At 55.3% G+C, this 22,388-nt stretch overlaps 1 protein-coding gene and 1 long non-coding RNA gene across 4 annotated transcripts in view; one reads left to right on the top strand and one right to left on the bottom strand.

Moving 5' to 3' along the window:
* PDE2A (phosphodiesterase 2A) overlaps positions 1-22,388 on the top strand; it is a 92,706-nt gene that overhangs the window by 13,163 nt on the left and 57,155 nt on the right. For 2 of the 3 annotated variants that reach the window (XM_072794469.1, XM_072794471.1), the window contains exon 2: positions 14,929-15,007. In XM_072794469.1, coding sequence (XP_072650570.1) covers positions 14,929-15,007 — 79 coding nt within the window. Of the gene's footprint in view, positions 1-14,829; positions 15,008-22,388 lie in introns of those variants that run through there. The other variant, XM_072794470.1, reaches the window with a different exon arrangement.
* Positions 2,921-6,382, bottom strand: LOC140614952 (uncharacterized). Its single transcript, XR_012015642.1, has 2 exons — positions 5,868-6,382; positions 2,921-5,601 (listed from the first exon to the last, which is right to left on the bottom strand). It is a non-coding gene; the product is annotated as an uncharacterized lncRNA (long non-coding RNA).

The raw sequence follows: 22,388 nt of genomic DNA, 5'->3' as shown, positions 1-22,388 counted from the left end.
TCTGCCTCCCTCTGTGTGTCTCTCATGAATAAATAAATAAAATCTTAAAAAATATATATGCTGGGAGATGCCCAGGAAAAGCTCGCTGTTTCTGGGCCTTTGTTCCTGTGGCCTTTGTACCTCCTGACAGAGGCCAGGGAGGGGAAGGGATGCTCAGGCCACAATTTTCTGAGGGTACACTGGGTCTGATGGCTGGGTCAGTTGGAAGTGGTGGCCTCAGAAATCCACAGAGTGGATGACAGAGAGTAGACAGTTGGTGCTCTCACAAACCTGCCCTTCCTTGGATCAGGTGAGTCCTGTGGGCCTGATGGGAATGGCTATGTGTTGATCCAGACTGGAGCAAAGGCCTGCCCAAGATGATTCCATATCCCTCCCTATCTCCCCCTTCAAGGGGCCTTAAACCCCTCTGTGGATTAGCAATTCCCTGAAAAGAAGGGGGCACTTTTGTTCCCCAGTTCTAGAACCAAATATTAAAGCAATTATGTAACTAGCAATAAATTACTTAAAGTAGTGACTCACTCAGCTTAATTAGAGCGAGAGCAGGGAGGGATTAAGGTATTTTTAGAGCACACACCTCACTCCCTCCTGGGGAGGGGAGGCCTCTGTGCAAGGTGGGGGTGGAGAAAGGGCTGGGAGCTCATGGAAGCACCCCAGGTGTCTGCAAAGAGATGAAAGCTGATCTTACACCCTACTGAAGTCTCAACAAAGAGAGGCCAAGTCAGAGCTGTGGCAGGAGAGATTCAGATCAGACTCAAGGAACACTTTCCAGAGATGCTTATTGGAGAACGGGGACAGGTAAACTAGATGATGAACTCTTTGAGGGCAGGGACTAGGTCTGTGACCTGCATTCCTACCTTTACTGGTTATGGCTGCCTGGCCTTGGGCAGGTTCCTTTGTCACTCCAAGCTTCAGTTTCCTTCACCATTAAATGGGCATAATAATATCCACCTTAACACATATTGTAAGGATCAAGTGGGTTAATGTGCATAAAGAAAACTCCAGTGCTGACCTAACAGGACAAAAATCTCCAAAAAGGCATAAGTAAGTCTGTTTTTCACTGCTTTATCCCAAGCTCTATTCACAGGGCCACACATAGTAGGTGCTCAATAAATGTTGAGTGAATGCGTATTAGTTTCATTTCCCTTCTCCTACTCCAAATAGTTTCCTTGTTTCGAGGTTTGTGGGTGAAAGACCTAAGTGAGAAGAGGGTAGGGGTGCCTCACAGGTGGAGACTGGACTTTCTCCCCCAAATTGAGGAAGAGATGACTTAAAACAGAAAAAAAAAGCGACTTCCAGAGACAGGCCTGGGAGAGTTCAGGACCACGGACAGCCCCCCCCCCCGGGAGTGGGCGTGGTCTTCTGGTCGCTGGCTTCCCTGCTGGGATGGGAGGGCTCGCCCGGACTCTGCTCCGCAGCTCCAGGTGGGAGAAGGAGGAGCCAGCAGTCCAGTCTGACCGGAGAGATCGGGACCTTCACTCACCATCACTGGGAGTGAGTTCACGGGAGGAAGGATGAGTGCGGGATGGGGCATCCTGATAAAGCTTCCCAGAGGAGGGGATGGGATCGATCGGCTGAAAAGATTTAGGCAGAGAGACTATCCTGGAATCTGTAAAACCAAGTAATAATTCTGACCCTATAGGCTTTCTAGGTGGATTGAATGAGTTACTTTTTAGGAATGCCTGGCACATTTGCCTGCTTGGAGAGGGCACAACATATGGGCTCACTTCTCCCGCTTCCCTCCACACCTTCTCAGCCCTTGTGACTCCTCAAAGAGGAGGGACAGACAACTCCCTGCCCTATTGGAGAGTGCAGGACATGGATAATTGCTCTGAGATGCTGGGGTACAGGACTTACTATTCCGGCCTTCACGGACTCCCAGCTCTGAGGTTGGACTGAGCTGGACGCACAGTAGGTGCACAGGACAGACCGAGGGAAGGTCTGTGACCCTCCTTCCTATCAGGGCATTGGCAATCTGAGGGAAGGACACAGCAGGATGGGGGTGATGGAGTTTAATCTCTGGTCCTCCCCCAGGCCCACAGCTCCAAGACTCCTGCCCCTAGTGGTGGCTCTGATCAGTTCTGACGAGCTCTCCTCACACCTCGCTGGCCTCCCAGGGCTCCAGCGATGAATTAGTGATGACAGCTTTGCACCATCACTATGACGACCAGGCATGTTCTTAGCCTCCAGTCAGGGTGCAGCGGCAGAGGCCAGGGACCCCTTTGGCTCCGGGCCTTTGTACTGGTGTGTTTGACAGGGGCTGAGCCTAAAGGGGAAAGCAAGGGGGAGGGAGATGGGATGGAGCAGGGACCAGGGCACGGGGGCTCCATCTGGACTAGACTAGCATTCCTTCAGATTGCTGGATCCAAAGGAACCTTGGCGACAATGATTTCCTTCTTTCCTGCTTTCTTTTTCTTTTCAGTCCTCGTTCCCTTCCTCCTCCTTTCTTTCCTTCCACGTTCTCTAAGCCTCATCGCTGTGCAACGCCCTGAGCTGCCCACCTCTTCTCCCTATCCTGGGAATCAGGCCCAGCCCAGCCCTCTCCCTTAAGAGCCCAGGGTGAGATGGGGACATAGACACATCTTGGTCTGGGCTTCAGAGAGTGTGTGTGGGAGCCACTGGTGGCTCTGCAAGGGGGGCTGGCTTTGCTCTGCCAGAGGCTGTGCAAACAGCTTTGCAGAGAGAGTGATACTTCTGGTCCTGTTGAATGAGATTTTCCGTGGAAATGAAGAGGATCAGAAGTGAATGGTTGAACCATGAGTTCAGAGGTGAAACATAGAGAGGGATGGGGGGTTGACAGAAATCCAGAGCAGCCTACTTGTAGGAGGTGTAGCAGGGAGCAGAGGAGGACTGGAGTCTGGGGAAGGACTGGGAGGCAGTGGTTGCAAGGAGGAGTTTGCAGTGTACCCCACAGGGAAAGAGGAGCCACTGAAGAATTTTTATTGTCGCCTGTTTGATTTTAGGGATGGAAAAAGTGAGGCAGAGAGAGAAAGAATGTGATTTGCTCAAGCTTACTGAGGTCACTAAAGACCGGCTGAGGCTATGAGCTCTGTCAGGAACCCCTAGAACCCAGCTAGGATCTCTTGCCTCAGACTTGCTGGCCAGGATTTATCCAGGTAACTGCTACCTCCAAAAGGTGAGGAGGGCCCATAGGTGATTTTGCCCCTAGCGTGAATGAAATTTGCATAGGCAAGGGCTATGCTTATGGCCCTCCCTGCCTCCTGTGTGGTGGTGGTAGTGGGGGACAGCATTCAAGGAAGGGCCTGGGAAACCAGGGGCTTGGCTGAGGTCAGCACGAGATTATGGTCAGAAGTTGATGAAGGTCAGAAACTCGGGCCTTTGGGCTCCCAGGCCAGGCACTATGCCCAACCCCTTACTTTGCACTCCCAGGGATCTCTGGCTGAATCGGGCACCCCTAGATGGTGACCGCATCTCTGAGGCCCTTATACTCTCCCCAGGCTCTTCCTGGCCCTGGGGCCTGATACTGGGTCTGCTGTGGCTGGAACTGATCAAGGCAGAGACATTTAGCCCCGTTATCCTGATGGAGAAACTGAGGTCTCAGGGCAACAGTGACTCACTCAGGGTTACTGAACAGGTCAGTGCTGGGCTGGCCTGGCTGCCTGGCCCTTAGCCTATCTCTACTCTCCCCCCTTTGTAGCTGTCCCCTTGCCTCTCTTCCACCCCTCTATGTAGCATAGCTGGGCCTGCCAGCTTTGATGGATGGCCCCACAGCTCAGCCTCCCTCCCGTTCCCTTCCGGATGCTGGGCCGTTAGCCTTCTAATCACCAGTTCTGCCTGGTGGCCGCCAAGCCATCCATCTCCCCGACTACAGCTTCACCCAGCACACATGGGGGTTTTTATCTGAGCGGGGGGAAGCAGTGCAGCAATTCCCCCTTCTCTGAGATTGGGCTGAGAGTGTGGCTGCAGCCACTACTCAAGGGAAGCCGTGGGTTAGGGAGCAACCTACAGCTCCTTGCTGGAGTACCAGAATGCCATCCTTCCAAGGGCACTTACACGTGCAGATGTGCACACATGCTCACAGGAACAGTAATAAAAACTTTCATGTATCATCAAAAAATACTGTATGCCAAGCATTGTGCCAGAGTTCTGCATGTATCCTCTCATTTATCCTATTGGCTGTGTACTATTGGTAACCACACTGTAGGGATAAGGAAACTGAAGCTCAGAGGGATTAAGTGACTTGCACAGGTTCACATATCCAGGAAATGGAGAAGCTGGGGTTTAAACCCAAGTCACATGGCTTACATCTTGTGTGTGCAACTCCTTTGCTATACTGACTTACTTATGCATGCACACATGCACACATGAACACATGTACGTGTGCACACATGTCCATCCATGTATGAACACGAACCTCCACCTTGCCCTTTGCACCAACCATCCACCTGGGCCAGTTCCTGAGGAGGAGGGAGAGTGCTGGGCTGAGGAAGAGATGAGGAGTCCCTTCTCATTGTCCCTAGGCCGCCCCCAGAATCACTCTGGCAGTGACACTGATCAGCTGGAGGGCTACATGGAGGAGGCAGCCTCCAGGCATCAGGAAGAAGAGGCTGGGAGACAGTTGATCAATAATGCCTGCAGCGCCCGGAGGGGAGAGAGAGAAGAGGGAGCCACAGTCTCTGCCTTCTGCCTTCTGAAGGCAGGAGAAGCTGCCCCAGCATGGCTCTGGGCCAGGAAGGCGGGGTGGAAGGAGGCTTCCTGGGCATTTCTCAGGAGTCAGCCCACTACCAGGAGCCATGGGTTTGCCACGGGCCCAGTCTGGATTACTGTTCTACTATTTCTAGCTATGTGGCTTTACACAAATGACATCCTGCCCCAGGACCTCAGTTTTACCACCTGTAGTCAGGCTAATAATACCATAAGGATTAGATGAGAGAATCAACTGGGTGGGCCTGGCGCCTGGCACCTGGCACCTGGCAGGTGGTCCCTGATGGCAGTCCCCCCTTCCCCCTTTAAAGTTGTCTGAGATTTCATTAGCAGAGAGTTCCTTCCAGGAACTGGGGCTCAAGGGAGTGTGGTGCCATGGGTCGATCATCTGGGCTGCAGCCCAGGCCGGGCGTGTGTGCATGTGTATGTGGAGTGTGGCTGGTGTGCAGCAGCCTGCTCCCCTGTGTCCCCAGCTCCACCTGGTCTCCTTCTCCTTTTCTCTCCCCTTCCTCCCGTTGTCCCTACACCTCCCCCACTCCCCTTTCTGCTCCCCATTATCGGCCCTGCAGCTGAGAATCATACTGCCAGTTTCTGGGCACCTATATGCATCTAGGGCTATGGAGACGCTCTGTCCCAGAAGCTGCATCCAGGGTGGTGCTGTGAGGTGCAGGGAGGGTGAGAAGAAAGGCCGGGGCCAGGAGCTGCAAGAGGCAGGAGCAAGCCTTCAGAGCCCTAGGAGACAGTTTGAGGAGATAATGAATGTAAGGTGCTTCACACCATCAGGGGCACATAGTAGGTGCTTAATTAGGCTGCGTCTTCTTCCTCCCTCGGGAGTGTGGAAAGAGCAAGGCTGATGCTGACGGGGGCGGATGGGGCACCTCTGGAGGCACATGAGCTCCCAGAGCGGCTGTCAGGTGCAGCTGACAGTGTTAACAATCCCTGGAACAATTAGCAGTGAGAGAGGGGGAGAGAGATTAGTACCTGACACCTGACAGAGGCTAGCCTGGTGCTGTTACCCACTCTGACATGGGGGGACCGCATCCTGTGCTGGAAGGAGTGGTGGCCAGAGCGGGGCTGGAGACCTCCCCCCTCACCCCACCTCCCTCTGGGAAAGGCCCCCCAACAGGTCTGGGTCATCCCCTTCCTGGAGCAGCTGTCTCCGCTGCTTCCACCAGCCTCCCCAACTTGCACTGGCCCCCAGAGACCTAGGTTCAGGTCCTCATTCAGGCACTTTCTGGCTGGTGGTGGTTGGTTAGTGTGAGTCACTCTTCTGGTGGAGGCCTCAGTCTTCTCATCTGCAACAGATTACTGTGAAGATCAAATGAGATGTCATCTGCTAAGTGCCTGCCACTTCCCTGTCCCCAAGGAGCCAGGCCACTCTGGGTTCCCCTGAGTCTGCCTTTCCTAGTCACACCCCTGAGAGGGACAGGCGTGGGTCATCTCTTCACCAGATGCTGTCTGCTCCATCTTTGAGTTCCCAGTGTCCCCACACAGGGTTGTTGAGGAAGAAGGAAATTTAAAAAGTCCCATCTTAGTTTCTGTCATCTTCTTCACTCTGGCAGGGGGACACGACTGTCTGTCCAGCTGTACGTTCACGACGGGTAACCAAGGAGTAGTCTGACTCTGGTGAGGATGGAAAGAGCTCTGGACCGGGATTCCCACCGCTTGCCTTCCTACTGTTTCAGAGAGGGCCTTGCTGTCTGATGTTGGGCGAGACCTGTTCCTGAGGGGAGAGAGAAACATGGGGCTACTAACCAGGCTCTTTTCTGAGGACCTAGATGATTCTGTGTTCTGGGGGAAAGGCCAGGTGATGGGATGGTGGTACAAAGCTGGTGACGGCCCTGCCACAGATGGGCAGACGCAGGAGGAGGGGCCGGCTCAGGACTCCTGTGACTTTGGTGCCCTGGTCCTCATAGGGCCGAAGTCCTGCCTCTCTGCCCCTCCACCCCTAGTCCTCTTTCCCTTTATTATCTGACTCTACTGCCTCCTGCCTCAGGCTTATCTCCTCCTGTCACACATCCATCCATCTCTGTCATTCCCTGCGACTTCCTCCCACTCTCTGGCACACCCTCTCCCTTCCCTGGGAGGCAGGCCAGTCTGGGAGTCAGTCCTTCGCTGCCAGCTGTCTAAGTAAGTGGTCTCTGCGACTCTGACCAGCTCCGGTGGCTTCCACCTTCCCGCAGCTTCCTTTCCCTGATGGTGCCTCTCGCTGTCTCTGGACTCTCTGTATCTATCTCTGCAAGTGTCTCTCTGCCCTTCCCTCTGGGTTTCCGTCCTTTGGAGCCTGCCTGGTCCTGCCCTTTTGCCTCCGTCCTCCCCCCGCATGCCCAGCCAGGGCAGCAGGCCCAGCCTACCCCCCTCTCCCGCCGCTGCCTGGGAAGCCTGGGAAGCCCCCGACGGTGCCCTCCGCCCGCCCCGCGCCCTGCGCCGGCCTCGTTGCTAGGCCTCGGGCAGGCAGCACCTGGCTTCCATAGCGACGGCTGCTTAGAAACGAAACGCCACATCTCCCGGTCCCACCACGGAGTCTTTGCGAGTCTTTGCGGATCGGATCGAGCGCCTCTCGATCAATCAGGACAATCAGGACAGGAAATGTGGCTGGCTCTAGGCTGCCTCCAGCCCGGGAGGACAGAGAGAAGAGGGAGCCAGTCTCTGCCTTCTGCCTTCTGGAGGCAGGAGAAGCTGCCCCAGCAAGGCCCTGGGCCAGGAAGGCGGGGTGGAAGGAGGCTCCCTGGGCTCTTCTCAGGAGTCAGCCCACTACCAGGAGCCATGGGTTTGCCATGGGCCCAGTCTGGATTACTGTTCTACTATTTCTAGCTACGTGGCTTTACACAAATGACCTCCCGCCCCAGGACCTCAGTTTTACCACCTGTAAAGTCAGGCTAATAATACCATAAGGATTAGATGAGAGAATCAACTGGGTGGGCCTGGCACCTGGCAGGTGGTCCCTGATGGCAGTGCCCCCTCCCCCTTTAAAGTAGTCTGAGATTTCATTAGCAGAGAGGAGGGTGATGGACGGTGGTGTTAGCAGAAAGGTGGAGGCTGGAATGCACCTTACATGTGCAGGGGTTTGCTGGGACCCTCTCTCTTCTTACCTGGTACCCACAGAGGCTCAAGCCCCCAGACCATCAGGATCTGGGGGGCATGGAGACCCTGGTGGAGTTCTAGCTTGCCAGGCGGTTAGAATAATGGAATCCTGGACTCCTACACTCTCAGGACTCCAGGCTCTTGCATTTATAGAATAGAAGAAGCACAGACTCTTGAAATAAAGGGACCTTATAATAGAGGCTTGATTTTCTTAGAACACAAAGCTCTGGGAGTTCTTGGAACCTCAAAGCCACGAATAGGGGCCTCCCTCTATGATGGTTTCTGAGTTGGCAGGGAGTTTTCAGAGCATGGGGCCTTGAGGCCCTGTTGCTTAGACTTCCTTGTGCCTCGGGATCTCTCATGGGCTCAGCTCTGAGCAACCCTGGTGTGTGTATATATGTGTGTGTGTGTGTGTGTATAGGGAGGGGCCTGGGGTCAGGGACCAACTGCAGCCTGAGGCCCCTCTGGAGCAGGGCCAGCCCAGGAATAGCCGGCAGAGGAAAGCAGAGTGGCTCGTAGGCTGCAGCTGTCCAGGCAGGGCTGGGTGAGTTTGGGCAGCCACCCTTGGCTAAGGACCAGCCTGCCCTCCTTCATCCACCCAGCCTGCAAGTCAGGGCTCAGGAGGAAGCATCTCCATGTGGCACTGCTAAGGCTGGAGTCAGAGCACCCCTCATGATCCTGCAGATTGGAGGGCAGGAGGCTCCAGTGAGGGGAGGAGAAGAGGAGACGGGATGTGGGTAGAGGTGTTGGGGGATGAGAAGAGGGGGCTCAGTGAGGGGGATGGGGCTCAGTAGAGGTTGCTGAAGAGTTTCTTAGTGCTGCACTGTCTCTGCACCACCCCGGGCTCGCGAGGATGGTGGTTGGGGTTAGGGGAGCCTGAGCACCTTAAACCCATTTGCCTTTCCCAGGGGTAGGCTGAGAGCCAAGATCTCTTTTTCCCACCTCTTCCCAAAGCTGGAAAGATTGGTAGAGCGGCTGAGAAAGCTGGGATCTGCCTCTTCTTTTGCACATCTTCCTTCCTGGTTTCCATGGGAATCGTGGCTCAGGATGATGAGGGTTTAACAGGATGGTGCTGTGGGAGGAGTCAGCATCAGGCAAAGCCATCCCACATAGGAAGGGGTTGGCTGCTAAGAAAGTGAGCTCCCTGTCCCTGGGAGTGTGCAAACGGAGGCTAGATCGCCAGTCAGGGTGACTTTAGAAAGGGGCTCAGATGAGGGAAGGTAGTTGGGAGGCCCCTACCCTGGGACACGTAGGTTTTGTGTGATTGGCCCAGATGGCCCAATCTTCCAGACATCCCTCTGCCTTATTGAGGGGGTCATGATTCCTTGGGCTCTGCCCCTGGATCTGTCCCCCATTCCTTCTCTCTGTGCCTGGCCCTGAGCTGGATGTGCACATATGGAACTGAATCAGACCCATCTTTTCCTGGAGGGGCAACAGGTCTGACTGGGGAGGCACTCAGGGAAACAAATACAGTTGGGCAGGAGGAGACCAGGCTGGAAGGCAGTTTCTACCAGTGATGTATATACTCAACAGATGTCCTTTTGAGCAATTCCTCTGGTTGAGCCTTGATCTAGGTGCTGGGGTCACAGCAATGAACAAAACAGGAGTCCTATTCCCTGGAGTTGACAGCACAGTGGGAAGGCCAGCACCTGGCAAAGCGCAGAGGGATGGGAAGTGCTGGTTGGTGGATCCCTACAGTGAGGAGTGTGGCCAGAAGGCAGTGTAGGTATTGCCTGAAAGGAAGTTTGTTTGGTAGTGGGGCTTAGGGCCTTAAAGGGCTCCTGCTTTACCCCACAGGCGTTGGGAGCCATGTGAGTGTGGATGAGGCAGCAGAAAAGATTAGTCCAGCAGGTATGGGCCTCAAGGAGAAGGAGGCACAGGTCCCTGAAGGAAGCCCTGGGGCAGACATGCCCACCTGTGCCTCTGTGTGTGAAAGCTTGTTTATAGTTATAGGAATGTGTTTGTGCGTGCGTGTGTGTGTGTGTGTGTGTGTAGGAGGGGTAGGAGTATGTATGTGTATCTGTGGGAAGATGGTGAGTGTGTGTAGGACTATGGTGTCCCAGGGAGGCTTTGTGTGGTGGTGGAAGGTTTTTGGGGTTTGCAGATGAGAGGGAGCACATGCCAAGGCCTCACGTGTGCCAAGGCCTGAGTCCCATGGACCTCAGCCCAGATATAAGCCTGCTTGCAGGTCCTGGACTAGTCTGGGCCAGAATCCTATGAATTCCCTTGCCCTCTAGGGTCATGACCCTGGCCGCCTGCTGCAGACAAGACAAATGCATATAAAAATAACATGGAAATGGATGAGACCTGTGGCTGACCCACCCCCATCCCCACATCCCCTGGGCTTGAGTTCACTCGGCCTATGCTCTTCCCCACTCAGCTGCTTCTGGGGCTCTGGGAGCAGGCCCTGCTCACCCCGAGCCAAAATCCATATTTCCCCAGTACCTGCCTGTGGCCAGACCCTTTCTCTGTGAGGGCTACCCACACTTTAGGGTCATAGCCAAGGGACACACAGCTGACCCGGGCTGATGGCCATGACAGCACCTCCGATAGGAGTGATTTTGAATGTATACATACTCACACATTTGGATACACATCCACACATGAATGCACATATTTGATACTTGGACACTTGTGCATACCTACAACTGTTCACATATACATGCGTGTGAGCAACACACACCTACACACATATACCTGTGTGTACACACATACATAAACACACACTTCATAGATAAACACACATATGCAAATTCAGCTATACCACAGAAGTATCAGGCATCCTCACAAAAAAACTTACAAACCTGTAGTCCTACCCTCTCCCGCCTTCACCCACACCATGCTCGCAGTCCTGGGGGCAAGGCCTTATACACCTGCACACACCACACAGCTACCTAAGTGTGGCTTATCCCCATACTCTCTCCAGGGCTGAAGTGTTGAGGACAGGCTGTAGATGGGCACAGAACCTATAGAGATGTCAGCTTCCTCCAGGACGCTTCTTGGATTGTCCTTTTGCAGGGCCCTTAGGATGGCACAGTTCATGGGCTCCACACTCCAAGTCATGGAAAGTTTGTGTCATGGACACTTTCTCCTGAGGAGCCCCCCATACTGGGACCCGGTCCTTGTTCACAGTCCTTGGGTCTGGCATGCTAAGGCAGGCCTGTCTACCCAAGAAAGCTGCCTTGTGCCCAGCTGGGCCTGCCTACCTGGATGCTGCCTCCCTCCACTTGAGCTGCCTGAGGCCTCCATGAGAACCAGGCCAACTCTTACAGTTGCTGAGAAGTCTGAGGCCAGAGAGGGCCAGAGCCTTGCCCGAGGCCATCCAGTATGTTAGGGTTCAGATTTGAACCTGGGCTTCCAGGAGTCTGAGCATGGTTAGCAGCAACAAGATAGATGCCTGTCAGGCACCAGATCAGGCTTATGGAGGCAGGACACATGGGCATGGGGAATGACAGCAGATTTCCGGCCTACTGGAGGACCTGCTGGTGACTGCTGTCACTGTGTCAGCTAGAGAGATGGCAAGCAGGCAAGTCTGCTCTCCTGGCCCAGGTGAGGAAGTGCTTTGTGAGCACAGTGACCCACAGGGGTGTTGTTATTATCAGGAACAACAAAGAGCTGGTTTCTGGACAGGGCCTGAGGTCGGGGGGGCCTGGTACCCAGGTTGACAGGCTGCTGGCTGAGTCACTTTTTCCTAAAAATACTCAGTAGCTGGGCCACTGGGAAGTCCGAAAGGTGGGGAGATGAAAAGAAGCATCTAGAGAGGCTAGGCCAGGCATTCCTGGGGCTGGGCTTCCTTGTGGCAGAGATAGACAGAGGGTTCAGGGACTGGGAGTATGGAATCCTCAGTCACTGCCTTGTTGGGGGCAAAAGGAGAGGTGGGAAAATCTGTTTTTCTCACATGCCTTTCCTCAAGATGTGGAGCATGAATTTGGGGCACAGATTGGAGCCAGATGGCCCGGGTTTGAATTTTGGCTCTATTACTTATTAGCTGTGTGACTATGGAAAATTTACTTGGTCTCTCTGTGCCTCCGTTTTCCTTATCTGTAAAACATGGCTAACAACAGACCTTCTACTGTTATTGAGAAGCTGAACTGTGAGGTGCATAGTAAGTATTCAGTAAATATTAAAGCCCCTCTCACAGAGAGTCCCCCAGCTCCAGAGGTACACACTCAGCCCTCAGGGGCCAGCCCTGGTCCTTGATTCCATGGGATTGAGGTCAGCCAGGAACGAGAGGCATCTAATCCTGGGTTCTCAAACCTGGCAGCAAATTAGAATCACCTGAGAACATTTAAAAATATCTGGGATGGGGAGTCCCAGGGAGGAGCCAGGGTGAGAACCCAACACAGAATCACAGAATGTAGCGCTAGCAGACAGGCATCTGTAGGGGAATGGAGGAGTTCCAGCCTTGGAGGAAGGGTCACTTCCTGGTAATGAGGGCTTGGGCATGGCCTGTCACTTTGCCATCTCGAAGAGCCTTGGCTGCCTCTTCTGGGAGTGGGCTGGATGGAGAATTTCAAGGATTACATGGGGGATATTTTTGAAAGAGCCTCGGTATCCTGCCAAGCATCAAAATAAAGAAGTGTGTTTATTGAATCTAGTGTGTTAACATTTCACAAATGGGGAAAGTGAGGTCCAGAGAGGTTCAGTGGCCTGCTCAGAATCACACAGCAGAGTTAAGGCTCAGACCCCTTGGAGGAATGCTTGAATCTGAAGGATTGATGCAGAATGAATCTCTCTGAGTTGAGGGAGACATAAAGCATGGACCTGGGGCTCCAGCCATGGAGCTATAGTGTAGGATGACCAAGTAAGATTTGAAAAATAATTTATCATGAGGTTAGTGCTGTGGAGCTCTTGCCTAGAGCTGAGAGCCCAAGAGATGGTGGCTGTGCCAGGCCAGAGTCAGCCCTTGACTGCAGGGTCTGACATGGCTTCCGCTGAAGAACAAACAGCTCTGGCCAGTGGCAGTAACAGATACCTCCTGGGTACCTGTGTCCCAACCAAGGCTATAAAAGCCCAGAACTGACAGGTGCTTGGACTTTGCCGAACCATTTGTGTTCTGGGCTCAGACTCAGTCCTTATATAGCCTTTACACTGGTCACCCCCTTTACAGAACAGGAAACTAAGGCCAGAAAAGGAAGGGAGGTCCTTTTCTGGGCCAAAACCTTTACACCACCTGAGCCCAAGTAAATTTCTAGGGTATTAAAAAGTAGGTCATATTGGCCCAATTTGAAGGTGAAGTGAAATACATTGACTTGGCCTGGATCACTTAATGACAGAAGAGCTTCTCACTCCTCTCTATGTCCCCAACATGATTCCCAGAAAGGAACACAAGAAGGGGGACCCAGAGGACTAAGGTAGCATCAAGGGAAGGCCTCCTGGAGGAGGTGGGCCTCTGGCCCCTGAATGATAAGCAGGCTGATAGGATCTGGAGAGTATCAGGGGTAGGGTGGCATGGGTAAAAGTCTAGAGGTGAAAATGAGTCAGTCACCCATCTGAAGAGAGGAGGAAGTATAAATGTAAGGACCGGTGGCAAGAGGTTCAAAGCTGGAAGATAAGTCAGGGCTAAATTATAGAGGGTCTGCTATGTCAGACTGAGGATTTGGGCTTTATTGTATTTGTGGCAGGGAGTCTTTAAAGGTATCTGAGCAAAGGAAGAAGCATGTTCAGAGCTGGGCCTCAGAATCAGAGATGGGAGAAATCCTGGCTTGGAGGGCCTCCCCCCAAGCTGATGGCACCGCCAGGGCTCGGCCCAGCCTATGTGCCAGGTGCCTGGACTGTGTCCAGGACTGGGCTCAGTGACTCAACGTTGAGGAAATCACTCTCCAGGGAGAGAGGGCCCAAGTGAATCAGCCCAGTGAGGTGGGGAGGCTGAGGGGTTCACTGAGTCACCCTCCAAGTGGGGAAATGGGGTGTTGCAGAGAGGGGGCCCCCCCTGCCGTGCAGGGGGAAGGATTCAGGTCAGACCACAGCGAGGGCTGTCAGGGGACTCTGGCTGCCTTCCCACCCTTATGGGATGGATTATCCAGGCAGTCTTGTGAAAGAGACGGCAAAACTGAGGCCCAGAATGGAAGGGAAGCTGATCAAGGTCATGCAAGTCGCCGCCACGGGCAAAGGCCAGGTGTGATCCAGAGCGCTCCCTCCAGTTCAGACACGTCCTGGCACCCCAGCGGATCTCAGGCCTAGTGGAGGCGGGGAATGGGGTGGGTCCAGGCAGAGAGCTGGCCCCGTGACCCCTCTTCCCACAGCCGCCGACCCCGACTTTCCTCGCCAAGCAGACGGCAAATAGGGCCGGGCTGCGCTGCCGCGATAGGACAGCAGGGGGCGCAGAAGCGTCACGGCTGCCGCAGGCGCCAGAGCACAGAGGCCGCTCTGCGGAGAAGAGCGCTCCGGACGCGCGGGTCCCACTAGCGAACTGTGGACTGTGCAGCCCTGGGCCCTGCACCCTCTCCGGCTTCCGGGGACGCCAGCGCTGACCTGCCTGCCCAGGGCGGCTCCCGGGCCCCCACCCCGCGCTCCGGAGCGGTGCGCCTGTCCGTGCGTGCTCTCGTGGGTCTGTGCGCACGTGTCCCCCTCGCAGCCTGGCTACTGCCCCAGGCCTGGCCGTCGCACGGCGACCTCTAAGATTCTCCCCGACTTCCCCGCTTCTCCCGGAGAAGATCCAGCCCGGGGCTGCTCGCAGCGGCTCAGCGGCCCCTTCCCCCCATCCTCCGCCTCCCGCCCTCCCGTCCCTGCGCGGGGCTCCGGCTCGCGGCTCGCGGCTCTGGCCGGGCCCCAGGACTTTCTAGGTGGCGGGGAGAGGACGTGGTCGGACGAGAGAGGGGCTCCGAGAGGCGAGGTAGCGACAGGAGGGGCGAGGGGCGCCGAGGAGCGAGCGGAGGCTGAGAGCGGGCTACCCGGTGGGGGACCCTAACAGCCGACCCGCTGGAAGAGGCTCGCGAGCGGAGGGAGCAGGGGTGAGAGGCGGGCGGGGCCGGGGGCGGGGCGGGCGGGGCCGCGCGGGCGGGGGCGGGGCCGGGGCGGGGCGGGGGCGGGGCCGGGGCGGACCCTCGCGCGGACCCGGCGGAGCTGTCGCGGACGCGCTGACCGAGCGCAGCGGCCGGGCCGGCGGGCGGGCGGGCGCGCGGCTGCGAGCATGGTCCTGGTGCTGCACCACATCCTCATCGCTGTTGTCCAATTCCTCAGGCGGGGCCAGCAGGTCTTCCTCAAGCCGGACGAGCCGCCGCCGCCGCCGCCGCCGCAGCCATGCGCCGACAGCCTGCAGGTAGGGGGGCCCCGCGCTGGGCACGACGAGGGGGTCGGGTGAGCGCCCGGCCCGGCCGGTCTCCCAGGGAGCGTGCGGCCCGGCTCCGAGGTCCGCTCTGCCCCTGTAACCCTCCTCAAGGTGGGGCGCCCTCCCCGAGCCCTGAATTCCACTCCTGAGCGGGGACTGCAGCCCATACCCGGAGCCCTTGAATCCCCAGCTCACAGTCCAAACCTCACCCCAGACGCTGAACCGCTTTCGGATCCGGGACTCCACTCCAAGCGCTCCACTCCCAATCCACAGTAGGACCCGGGTCTCCACTGAGAGCTCCGTGCAAACCTGGAACCCCTGCCTGCCAGATGAGCGGATGGCCCCCCGCCCAGACCCCTGAACACCCTAGGTGTATATCGGACTCCGGGTACACCTAGAACACCTGAGCCCCCAGCTCTCAGCCAGGACCTCTGTCACAGCTGGAGCCTCACCCCAAGCCCCTGAACATCTACTCCACAGCCTCATCTGTGCCCCCACCCAGATTCCCAACATCTGGACTTCGGTCCTCACCTGGGACTGTACCCCAGAGTCCAAACGCCTCTTTCTATCATAGCTTGTGTCCTTCTCTGCAGGACCCCCTCCCACCTGGTTCCTGCTTTCCTACCCTCCCTCCCTCCTGTGTAGGAGATCCTCTAGTCTTTTAGGAGTCTCACCCTCACCTCTTATTTCTCTCCAGTGTGGTGGTCCCACTTTATTCTCTGCTTTCCCCTCTAGCTTCTTTGAGTCTTTCTGGGCATCCTCTCTCTCTGCCCCTCCATTTCTCTCTTTTGGTCCCTTTGCCCATGTTCACCTCTCTCAGTCTGTCCAAAACTCCAACCGCCCCCCCCCCCCATTTCTCTAGGTCTCTATCTTTGTTCTAGGGTCTCACTCTGTGATTGTCCCTTCCCCTTATATCTGCCTCTGCTTTGGGGTGAGGAAAGAGCAGGCTCAGAGTGCCGGGCCAGTGTCCCCAGGACCTTCACCTGCCCCATGTTGTCAGACATGGCATGGTGTGGGCATTGGTGGAAGGGACTCAACATGGAGAGCAGAACCCTTGGGCGGTGCCTGGGGATCTAAGGTGGGTGGGGATTGTGCCGTGGAGCACTGGGGTTCATAACTTACAAACCCCCCCCCTGTCCCCACTGGCCTGGTCTTGACTGGGAGCAGGTGGGGGCTTGGGTTGGGGGAATGGGGGAGTAGACTGCCATCTGGTGTCAGTCACCTGTGGTGGGAGGTTTCCAGGGCTGGGTGAGTCTAGGGTGTTTGTGTAGGATGGGCCATGTTGCATGTGTTAAGTGTGCCTTGTGTGTGATCATATGTGATGTGTCATGTAGTATTGTGTGTGGCATCACCAGTGGACTTATTTGGGGGGATTCATGGGGACTTATGGTGAGTGTGAAGATGGTGTGTATGGTATTGCATGCTGTGTGCAGCTAGAAAGGCTGCATTGTGAGTGTGGAGTGGTAGCTGTATGTGTGAGTGTTGTATGGGGGGGGAACATGTGTGTGTGGTGTGTCTGTCTCTATGGGGTGGAGTTGTAGGGCCAGCCTGCATGGGGGGCGGGGGTTGTCTGTGGTTGCGCATGTTATTGGCTGTTGTGTGTAGCCAGAAAGAGCCACTGTGGGGGCCTGATGAAAGGTTTCATTGGACATCTTGGTGGAGGGCAGTGGGGGTGGGGGAGCTGTGTGAGTGTGTTTGCAGCCTAGGTGGCTTAGGGTCACGGTGGTACATCCTGGACTTGCTTGGGAAATGTATTAGGACCCGCGTGTTGGTGTTTGAGTGTCATGTGTCTGTGTGATGGCGGTTTGTGCAATAGGGAAGAGTGCCGAGGGGTCCAAGGCAAGGGGCTGGTTGACTAAGTGCGTATATGTGTGTGTGCCCACATGCAAGTGGGAAAGAGGAGGCAATGTACGGGCAGGATTGGCGATGCCGAGGGTCTGTGTGTGTCCACAAACATGTGACATTAGGTGTGCACATTATCTATGCAGGGTGTGTCTCTATGTCTAGATGGTGTGTGTGTTGAATGTAATTGGATGTGTGTGTGTCTGTGGTTGAGGAGGTGAGTGTGGGTTGTGTGAGGTGCGTGGTGGGAGGTTGTGGTGTGAAGTGTGGGTATGTGAGCTGTGTGACTTTTCAGTGTGACGTATGGATTATGTGATCTTTTCTCCCCGTGAGCTGTTTATGTGTGGTGTGTGCTGAGGAGTGTGTGAAGGGTGTCAGTGAGCTAGTGGTGTGTATACGGGGGAGGGGTGAAGCAGTGTTGAGGGCTGTGGAATGTGGCACAGGGGGCAAGAAAGTGTGTGCACAAGGTGTGTGGGGTGAGGAACGAGGTATATAATGTTTGGGGTGTATGGGATCCAGCAGGTGCTGTTCGTGGAATGATGTGTGTGTGCAGGGAGGGCTTGGCTGCCATCTTGTCCTTGCTTCCCTCCCAGTTAGGTCCCCAGAGATGCCTAGTGACGTTCTGTGATGGCCCACCCTAAGCTAAGCTGCCTCTACCCTTTGCCCTTCATCCTCCTCACTTTGACCAAGGCCTTTGTCTTGGGTTTCCGGCTGAGCAGGCGTTGGACAGGCAGGCTGCGGGTAATGTCGTGGTCTGGGAACCTTTGTTCTTTTCCTTTTGGTCTATGTCGTGTGTTGGGCTGGGCTTTGGAGGAGGGCGGGGAGAGGATGCACGTGTTGTAGGGTCACTGTGTTTACTACCACCTCACAATGCTCCACAGCGGGGAAGGGTTCAGGCACAGGCCATGAGGCCTGGGTGGTATCCCTGGTGGTGCCTCCTTGGTGCAAGAGCAGCTTGGGCTGGGCATGGCGCTGGGTGAATTTGCCAACCGTGAGGTCTTAGTTCCATGGGTGGCCTGCTATCTTTTCTGGCTCACATCATCTCTGGGGTGAGCAGCCAGGCATCCCCTTCTGCATGCCAGCCTGTCCTCTTCTGTTCTCTGTGTGGCCCTCAGGGAGCATCCCTGGGGCTGGGAGTCAACCAGGAAGGCCTTAATATATCTCCTTTTGTTGACCTCACAGATCTGACAGGAGGAAGAGTCTCTGTCCTCACAGATACCCTTGACCAAAAAAGGAAGCCTGGTCACACTTAAGTAGCGACCCTCTAGTCTGATAGGTGAGATGCCAGTCAGTGAGGAGGAGCCAGCTCAAAGCCTCCAGAGAAAACAATGAGGAAATCTTAATGGGCAAGCTGCTGACAGGTATTTGGGAGGAAGAAAGACCAGAACCCCTGAATGTTGGAAGACATAGACTAACAGTTATCCGGGGAGGGGGCCAGGAGCAGTGCCTCAGCATCACCTTCCAGAATGTTCTCTGCTGGGAGTGGGCTTAAGCCAGGCCTAGAAGGGGGTATGGAATAGGCAGAGAAATGTGGCCTGGGGCTAAGGAAGATTCTGGTTCAACTGGAAAAAAAGATCTTGGTGGCAGTTGATCCTTCCCAAGCAATACTGTCTGGCTTTGGATGGCCCATCCCTGGGGCCAAGCTTTCATGTCACCTCTCCTCAAGCTTTCACGTCACCTCTTCCCACCCTCTTTGTCTTTGGCCAGAATGACTGTCATCGTCATCATCATCTTTTAGTCAGCTCTTTCCAGATTCCAACCTCCTTTCACAGAGGTCTCATTTAACAGATCAACTCATTCACTTGTCAAAAGCATTTATTGTGCACCTGCTACACACCAGGAAGGCACAGGTTGACACAGCAGTGCCCAAATAGGCTTCCTGGGGCTCCCACCTCCTGTATCGGAGAAACCCCATCTTCCCAGCCCAGCCACACTGTCAGACCCCTAGACCCTGGACACACGACCCTCCAGTCTCTTTCCCCTCACTTCTGTGAGGCTCCAGGTGTGAGCTCCAGTGTTAGGCTCTGGCTCCCAATCAGAACACAAGCTCTCCAGAAGGTGGGCCGGGTCTGCCCCTCCCATGTGTCTGGAGCTGGGCTCGGCATCGTCCAGATGGCCACATCAATCTTCAGATGTCCATAACCCAGGTAGGCGGCCCATCTGCCATCTAGAGAAACCGAGGCCCAGAGCAGGGAGGGGATTTCAGGCGGCCTCCTTTTTAGACCCTCCTTTTACCAGTGCTACCAGAGACCAGAGAGGTCAGGTGACTTATCCAGGTTTCATGATTAGGTGGCAGGACACAGCAATTCCGTATTTCCCAGAAAACAGCTCTACTGGTCACCAGGCTGGGCTCCAGCCCCAGCACCACGCTGCTCCCTGGCTGGCCTCCGTGCTGCCTGTGGCGTGTAAATGATTATTAATGACCCCCGTGGCCAGGAGACAGGAAACGTTTCCCAGCCACAGCTGGGGACATGCTCCTGGCCAGCCCTAGCCCTCCACACCCACCCCGGCCCTGGGGTCAGCACCGGTGTTATCTCCATCCCGCCACAGTCTTCCCTGCTCCTCCTGCCTAGTTGCCCCGTAGCCTTTTCCTTGCAGGGCTAATGGACAAGAAGAGACAAAATTTTCTGTTCCACATCTCTGTCTTACCACTTTCTCCAATCTGATTCATCTCCACCTTCTTCCCTGCCCCAGACCAGCCAGAAGTAGCCCTCCTCCGGGAAGTCTTTTTGGAATGCGCTGCGAGACCCATCAGTGGCCCTGTTCTGGGCCCTAACCATCAAATCTCCCTTTTGCAGACTTTGATCCCACCCTGCTGGCCCTAAGTCTGGGCTGGGGACTTCCTGTGGCCTGTCCTCAATTGCTTTCTTAGGACTGACACCTGGAGGATCTTCCCACATGCCTCCTCCAGGAAGTCCCCAGCCCAACCTGGGGACTCTCACTTACTCCAAGCACCCCACCCTGCCTGTTCCTGCCACACACTGTGTACTGCAAGGCCTTCATAGGTGAACATTTAGTGAGTACCTACTACATGCCCAACAGAGAGAGGAGGTAGAGATGGGCACAGTGTGGGCTTTAAAGCCCTGCCACACACTGCCCCATGTCTGAGCAACAATGCTTCTGCCCCGTGACAGCCATGCAGACCTAGATAGCAGGGCTGATGGTAGGCAGGTGATGGGGTGGAGGCGGGGAGCACAGACGAAGACCAATGCTGGTGGGTGGCGGGGAGAGGACAATGCTGGAGAGACTGGGAGGTCGTGGGGGTGCAGAGCAGCGACCCCCGATTCAGTCCAGAGTGGGAGGGAGGGCAAATTGGGGAGCTTCCAGGAGGAAACTTACCTAATCTGAGAGCTGAGGGATGAACTACAAGAAAGTTCTGGATAGAGAAGGAGCGAAGGCAAATGTGAAGGCTTGCTGGTGACAGACAGACGGAGGGAGGTGTGGTTCTGCAGTTCTGTGGAGCTAGATCCTGGACTGCCAGGGTGTGGAGCCCCAGGGTGGGGTCAGGTCTGCGTGTGTGTGTGTGTGTGTGTGTGTTTGTGTGTATGTATGTGTGTATTTATGAAGCTAGTGACGAGGCTGGCGAGGTCGGTGGGGGCCAAATTGTATAGGACTTATAAGTGAACGGATTTGGACTTTTCCAGAAGGAACTGGACACTAGAGGGGGGGTGTCGAAAGCAGGTCGAGGACTGCTCAGATCTGCTTGTTAGGAAAGCCCCTGGGCCATGGGTGGAGAGTACACAGAAGGGGTAAGGTGGGAAGCTGGTGCCCTGTGGCCCAGAGAAGGGCGATGAAGCCCAGGCAGGAAGGTACAGAGGATGGAGAGGAGGAGACGGGACCCTCGAAGGTGGAGGGAGCCGCTCAGCAGTGGAGGTAAAGAGAGGAGGGAATGCAGCCCTGGGTGTCTGGGGTGGCTCTCCAGGGAAGACAGGGCAGATGCCCAGGACTGTGTCAAGGCCCTCAAAGGTCTGAGAGATCTTAGGACGGTGTCCCAGGTCAGGAGCTCTGAGGCCAAGCAGAGACCTGGACCCCACTCGGCTCCAGCATCCTCTTCTGCAGCAGGGAGACTTGGGAACTGCCCTGGGCAAGCAGTGTTCGGAATTCAAAAATTAAAACAATCTGTGAAACGTAATATTTAATAAAATTCAAATCCAAAATGTATGAGTACATTCCAAAACGAGTAAAAATGTATATTTATGAAAATGCTAAACATACCTGATGGTTCTAATATCAATTGTAAGCCTCAGTCGCTTCCGTCCACTTTGGATCTGACTCCCTTGAAGCTGCTGCCTCAGGTGTGGCTGACGCCCACCCCCCCATCTCAGGGCTCCAGGACCTTCCAATCTTGAGTTCAGGGCCCCTCCTCTGGGGAGCCCGCCCTCTGACTGGTGGCTTCAGGTGGCAAGCATTTTGCTTTTCCTGCCCCCCACCCTGAGGGAGTTGGCCCCTTGAGCTCCCCCACCTGTGGTTGTTTTTATTTAGGGGGCCATTGTACAGACCCGGAGGAGGGAAAGGTGACAGAGTCATGCAGGGATTGAAGGTGAGGGTGCTGAGAGATGGGGTGTCGGCTTCAGTGCCCAGTGGGGTGGGGGCACAGCAAGACTTGGGGAGGGCCAAGAGGAGGTGCAGGAGGAGAAATGACCAAAAATAAAAGAGAAGCAGCATTCCAGCACAAACATGGCTATTTCCTAATGTCAAAGTGACAGTTTCTGGAACACTCGAATGTTGTGGTCCCGTCTTGCAGTCTTGGGGGTGGGCATTGCTTCGCACTGGGCCCTTTCCTGGGCTGCATTTTCTCACCTGGAAAAGGAGAAAGTGTGGGGTCAGAACTCCAAGGGGTGTATGGGCTCTAGATCTAGGGATTCATGACTCTGAGATTCCGGCATTGTCAGTCTGTGGGCTTCTAGCCTTCCACGACTCTTAGCTCCCAGCCAGAGCTGTGTGGAAGCGTGGTTGTGTGATTCCGACGTTCTGTGACTTGAAGTTGCTGAGACTCCAGGAGCCGAATAGGCGGGCATTCTGTGAATCCAGGATTCTAGGATTTGATGATTTGATGATTCAATGATTCTAAATGGGGCTGCTGGGAAAAGCTGCAATCACCTGCCTTGTTAATGTCGATGTTAGGTTATTAAAAACATAACAAGAAGCAATGGAGGGAGCTCAGGATGGCGGGTGGCCCCCACCCCCAGGTAGTGAGAGGGAGGAGGAGGGGCCGAGCCCATGTTGGGGAAGGAGACCCCCTTGGCCTGGGTGACCGGGGGTGACTGGGTGACGTGAGCAGATTCTCCTGCCACAGCAGAAGTGGTGTCTGTGCACGTGTGAGATCTGCCACTCCCTGAGCTTACAGGATAAGGGGTCATTTCCTTCATCCCCCTGCCTCCATTCTTCAGCTTTTTCAGATTATGGCAGAGAGAGGAGTGCCCTTTCCTCCCAGCCCCTAAAGTCTCTGGGCAGAAATGTCAACAGACAGCGGAGGAAAGAGAGGCCTACTCACTACTGACCCCCCTTCCCCGCCAGCCCCGGCCTGAGG

Source organism: Canis lupus, chromosome 23 (genome assembly GCF_048164855.1).
Source record: "Canis lupus baileyi chromosome 23, mCanLup2.hap1, whole genome shotgun sequence".
In the NCBI taxonomy this organism is placed as follows: Eukaryota; Metazoa; Chordata; class Mammalia; order Carnivora; family Canidae; genus Canis; species Canis lupus.
Note: the sequence above shows the minus strand (reverse complement) of the source record. Positions and strands in the feature narration are given on the sequence as shown.